This window comes from Schistosoma haematobium, chromosome ZW, assembly GCF_000699445.3.
Source record: "Schistosoma haematobium chromosome ZW, whole genome shotgun sequence".
Taxonomy (NCBI): domain Eukaryota; kingdom Metazoa; phylum Platyhelminthes; class Trematoda; order Strigeidida; family Schistosomatidae; genus Schistosoma; species Schistosoma haematobium.
In genome coordinates, this window is record NC_067195.1 from 8,499,584 (window position 1) to 8,505,583 (window position 6,000).

The following is a 6,000-nucleotide window of genomic DNA, read 5'->3' on the forward strand; positions in this document are numbered from 1 at the left end:
AACAAAACTTACAGCTTCGATTGTCTTGAATAAAGGTACGAATAAGTCTGTATCATAATTAGATCGTTTGTTCTGAAGAACTGACAAGACCCGTTCAAATCCCATGCCTGTATCAATATGTTTTGCCGGTAGAGGTTTTAAAGATCCACCCTCTTCCCTTAAACAAAAGTTATAGAAATAGAAATGTCAGGTTGTCTTGTAAATGTTGAAAAGATGGGTTACTAAACACAAATAACGTCTTATTCATAGTTCAGATTTTTGCCAAAACCTATCGTATATTGTAGTCACCGAGTATATACAAGTACTTATGCTACACGACACAACCTTGTGTACAGAAGAATGATAAGACCTAAGAGAAAATGAGAAAAGAATTAAAACCACCGAAATAAAGATTATCTCTAAGGTGTATTTTTAAGACATGAAATAGAAGTTACATACGTAGTTACGTTTTGTAGCTCAATCAGTAGAGCCTTATATTGTTCGCTCTAAAGTATTTCGTCCGTGTTTTCTTACGGAACAGATTTTTTCCAGCTTTAGCAAACATTCCAAAAATATTGGATATGTGTGATATGAAAATATGCTCGAACTAATTTTGATTTTATAACTTATTAATTAAATAAGAATGCGTATACCAAAATATGAGTCATAACCATTGTATAAAGCCCATTCTAAACCTCTAGAACTTTGCTACATTACGTAATCAAATTATCTTAATATTCTGCGATAAGCACTCTAGACAATTATAAGAATAACCCTCTTTTAAGAAACTTTGGTTTCTAACTTCTTTCATATTACAAACAATTGTTATTGACTGACAATTAGTTTTTTTTTAAATCATGTTAATAATTGGAATTAAACATACTATTTTGCATGTGGCCGAAGAACAAGCAACCAAATACAATAAATTTATCGTAATCCACAATTAAAGTCATTTTTGTTTCATTTAAATTTGTGAAGGAAAGTGATTGAATGTAATATTGTAGGAATAGCAAACAAACTGGTTGGAGTTAACATGAACACATAACTTGGTTTGGATTTGTAAGCTTAGATCACGTCATCAAAGCTCGATGGGACGAAAAATGTAGATCCCTCATAAGAAACGCTGGCAATATACAACAAATGTACCTTACAGAAGTTAGGTCATTTTTCACGTAATTGCATTTAGTATGATCTATTATCGTATCTTCAACTTTAAAGGACAAAACAAACATAAATATACATACACTTAAAAGTTATGTTAGAATACCGGTTAAACTGTATGAACACAAGGTTCCATATTTCCAGTACATCTGGATCATCTTGATTAACCAAATGAGCAGCAGCACGATCTCCTACACGATCATAGTGTATTTCAGAGCAAGGGCCACAAGGACCTGTTTCACCCATCTCCCAAAAGTTCTCTTTCATACCAAACGGAAGCACGTGATCCTTAGGTAATCTTGAAATCAGAAAAGTTAAGAATGTCGAAGTCGAGTTTAAGTATATTCTCAAGGATAATACAAAACAAAAACATCAGTACAATGTAGAATCTGTTTAATTTTATTTATTATTTATTTGAACACATGGATATTGGTACAAGAGAGCGCCAATATATATGCGCCACACAAAACAATGAGAATTCGAAGAGAAATAGAAAAAAAAGCTAAGGAGCGCAAAAAAAAAGAGAACAATAACGAAGAGATTGGTGTAAGGTAGTGTGGTAGTAATGAGGGAACGGAAAGGTACAATCAGAAGAAATCTTTCAGGTAAGGGAGACACAACCACTTTTTATGAAGAAAGTAAAAGAAGGTTACAGCAGGATCGCCACTGGCTTCTATTCTGAGCCATATCTGATAACGTCTCTAGCCACTGTGTAGCACCATCTCTCGGACCCCAACCAGGGAGTCGTGAAGGACCAACACAAGCCAGTCCTTTGCAGCTTTCTTTCATACCACGACACCATGTCATGCACTGACCACCTCTCCGCTTCTTCCAACCAGTCCCAGGGTCGGCAAATAATGCACGACGTGGAATTCTCTGGGACGACATTCGTAGAACATGTCCAAGCCACCGAAGTCGGTGTTTCAAGATGGTGACACCAATTGAATTATCATCTCTGTGCCCGAACACACGATGCCGAACCTCTGCATTACTGACATGGTGTTGCCACTGAATGTCAGCAATCCTTCGGAGACAGCGATGATCGAACACAGAATTCATATGCATCACACAAGTCACTTGATTTGTGTGAGGGCTGGGATACTTCCCGAGTGCCGAAACCAAAGCAGGTGATTTTCTTGAGCCACACCCGAGGTCTTCGATCTGAAGGTTTGATTCACAAGACAGTAGAGCGACGTCAAGAGATGCAGTCCCATAGAAGCCGGTGACCAACGATTGGTTCGTACACCATTTGTTCCTTCAAGATCCAGCAGCCCATGTACACTATTGGTTTGAAATCAAGGTTCTGCGACTCCCCTAGGTGGATCCTCCATATCCACCAACCCGGTTAAAGCGCCGGACATTCGCCTTTCGTTCTCTCAATTTCGTGAAAAACAGTAATGCCGCGAAAAGGCAGTGAGTAGGACTTCCCTGGTAGCGGCTATATATGCGTGGCCACGTGAGAGCATTACGAGAGGGAAAGCTAACTCTCCCCACTCTCGGCAGTACCAGGGCATTTAGTGGCTTGAACCAGGAACTACACAACTAACCAGTATTACACAGTATCAATATTCAAGAACAAACTATTATGTTTGAACCATGGAAACGCACTAGTTAAAATGCTTATCTAATAAAATCTAGGAAACAATCATAAAAAATATGTGAGGAGTCATATATTTATACTAATAACTACTTAGGTGTAAAAACCTGTATATAACTGGGCAGCATCATTGATGAACATGGTGGATCTGATGCAGATGTCAAGGCGCGGATCAGCAAAGCAAGAGCAATATATCTACAACTGAAGAACATCTGGAACTCAAAACAACTGTCAACCAACATCAAAGTCAGAACTTTCAATACAAATGTCAAGACAGTTTTACTGTATGTGGCGAAAACCTGGAGAACTACGAAAGTCATCATCCAGAAGATACAAGTGTTTATTAACAGTTGTCTACGCAAGATACTTCGAATCCGTTGGCCAGACACTATCAGCAGCAACCTACTGTGAGAGAGAACAAACCAGATCCCAGTGGAGGAAGAAATCAGGAAGAAAAAATTGGAAGTGGATAGGAGAAAGCACCCAACTGCGTCACAAGGCAAGCATCCACCTAGGACCCTCAGGGCCAAAGGAAGAACATATTACGTCGACAAATGGAAACAGACGTGAGAAGAATGAACAACAATTGGATAGGACTAGAAAGAAAGGCTCAAGACAGAGGGAATGTTGGTCGGCGGCCTATGCTCCATTGGGAGTAACAGGCGCAGTAAGTAACTGCTTGGGTTGTTGTTAATTCCAAGGTTTAGTGGATGGTACGGTCATCAAACTTATGTCAAAGTTCTTCATGCTGTTGAAATTGCTTCTTAATCTCAAAGTTCAAGATCACAGGATGAAATATTCTCATTGCAGAAACTTAACAACTCGTTATCTTTTTTTCGAAAGTGAACAGAACTTATGAAAAACCAACAAGGCAATAAAAAACCTGGTATAAAAGTTCTATTTTTGATTACCACACTTTCTACCTAATAAAATTTACAGAAATAGAAAGATATAGGAGTAAATAAGACGTGGCCATTAGTATTATTATTATTACCACTGTTGTCAATAACTACAAATTACAGATTCGTGTACTTGACTTTGACTCATACTCCGAGGCCAGTGATACTATCAGATGGTCAAAGCTAAAGAGAGCAAAGCAGCGTTTGAACCTGAATTGCAGTAGCAGAAAGACAAATACCTGCACCCAAATGCCCTGGTGCACATGGGCTCCACGATCCTGAGGAAACAAATTGCGTGTGAACCCCTTTTGGTCACCGACTATCATAGAACTGCATCTCCCAACGTTACTCTACTATTTCGTGGATTAGACCTTTAGGTCAAAGGCTCAGGGAATGACTCCCTAAGAAAACCACGTGCTTCGGTTTGGGTACCTGAACAGTATCCCAACCCTCACACATGTCGAGTGACGAAGGGTGGTGTCTATATATTCGGTCCCTCCTTGTACCAATATTTGTGTTTAAATAAATAAATAACTGCTAGTAATAAATGGACTGAGAAGCAGAAACAAGTGGCGCGTAATGAGTTTCCGAAACGTAATCAGCGAATACTAAGTGTAGATGGACTACTGTAATGAATGCCTCGATAATTTCCTTGAATCGGCCTGTCTGACTGTTCAAGACAAAATTCGCGAGTAGTTGGACAATTTCATAATTGATTTTCGTGGGCCATCCAAAGTGGCGTATTGAGTACTAGACCTCAATAATTGATTAGTACTAAAACAGTATCTACATCTGCGATAATTCAAAATTTTGTTCAACTAGCTCCTTGTGTCTGACTAGTATTCCCTATTAAATGTACGGTTCTGCAAAATGCTGAACATCAAGTATAGAAATGAACTGTTGGTAAAACTTTCAAACTAGAACATTCAAGTAGAAAGCATCGTGTTGCAGCAACTTCAGGAACTGGCGTTAACTCTTTCCTAAATAAACTAACTCAGACACAATCACCCAAATAAAATAGTCCGGAAACATGTGGCTGCTAATTTTTGTCACTATACAATTAAATGGACTATACCTGTGGAGGCAGACGATGACACTATCTGCTCAGGTGTCAGTGGGAGGTGCTTTTGATTCAGTTCTTAGTAGGATGCCAAATATCTGAGTAACACTTCTTTACAATAACTACCAGATGTTCGAAAGACCATTACGGTACACAGTTCAAGGTAGTTATCACGCGATAAACGTGTATATTTCATAATAATACATTAATATCGAAGATCTGCAGGTATATCAAGTTTCACGTAGGATGGTTTAAAAAACAAGAGAATTTTTGGTGCAAAACAGTACCCAATTGAAATCCAAATGTCACGCGCTTCTTCATCTGCAGGTAGACCATTTGAGATATCACCACCAAAGTATGTAACATACAAACGTTCACTCGGTATTTTCCACACTTCCGTCAATAATTCCCAAGCCCATTCACAAGCTTCTTTTTTGAAATAATCTCCAAACGACCAATTTCCAAGCATTTCAAAAAATGTATGGTGGTAAACATCACGTCCGACGTCATCCAAGTCATTATGTTTTCCTCCAGCTCTGATACATTTTTGAGAATTATATGCTCTTTTGAGTCGGCCTAGTTCGCTATTTGGATCTACAGTTCCTTGGAAGATCGGTTTGTACTGAGCGAAGTCAAAATTCAATGAGCAGTTACCTGATTCATTCCAGCATTTGCAAACAAGAGTGTGGGATCATTATGAGGGATAGTAGAAGAAGAATGGACATAAACATGTCCTTTAGATTTGAAAAAATCGAAGAACTGTTGTCGTAACTCCTTTGCAGTGATTTTATTGTTCATTGTGGGGACTATTTGAGTAGAAAATACACGTAGTATGCAGGTGTGACTTCCGTAGTGGATGAAGGTCAGCTGTAGACGACCTTCGGCGACCAAATACCCCTCGTTTCCAATATCCAATAATTTTGTGACGAGTTGAATAAACTAGCTTATTTCTTTCCTCATGCTTCTCAACGTTATAGTAGGGTACAGGTCTATAGCAGTATGTCAAACAGCAAATATAACTTAGACAACTTAATTCAACTGCATAATTTGAACTTGCTTCAAATGGTTTTGATGCATATGGAAAGCATATAAAAAAAATTGGGTTGTAGAAATAATCACCTCATACCGACATTCAACTCACAAACTTCAAGAGCGAGTCGGTCTCGGGTGTTTCAGGTAGGTAGTTCATAATTTTTAACTTTCTAACTTACTCGTGACCCTCATTTCGCCTAACCAAGGTCTCAATCTCTCCGCATTAAGTTGCTACATATGATTTCTCCTAGCACCAACGTCCGTAGGAACGT

The 6,000-nt window shown here is 38.6% G+C and overlaps 1 protein-coding gene across 2 annotated transcripts in view; it reads right to left on the reverse strand.

Moving 5' to 3' along the window:
- MS3_00002701 (uncharacterized protein) overlaps positions 1–5,712 on the reverse strand; it is a 29,540-nt gene extending 23,828 nt beyond the window's left edge. The window contains exons 1-4 of one of the 2 annotated variants that reach the window (XM_051210308.1): positions 5,351–5,712; positions 4,984–5,318; positions 1,247–1,438; positions 13–157 (exon numbers count right to left, since the gene is read on the reverse strand). In XM_051210308.1, coding sequence (XP_051070295.1) covers positions 13–157; positions 1,247–1,438; positions 4,984–5,318; positions 5,351–5,494 — 816 coding nt within the window. In that variant the 5' untranslated portion in view covers positions 5,495–5,712. Of the gene's footprint in view, positions 1–12; positions 158–1,223; positions 1,439–4,983; positions 5,319–5,350 lie in introns of both variants that reach the window. The other variant, XM_051210309.1, reaches the window with a different exon arrangement.
- Positions 5,713–6,000: the final 288 nt, after the last annotated feature.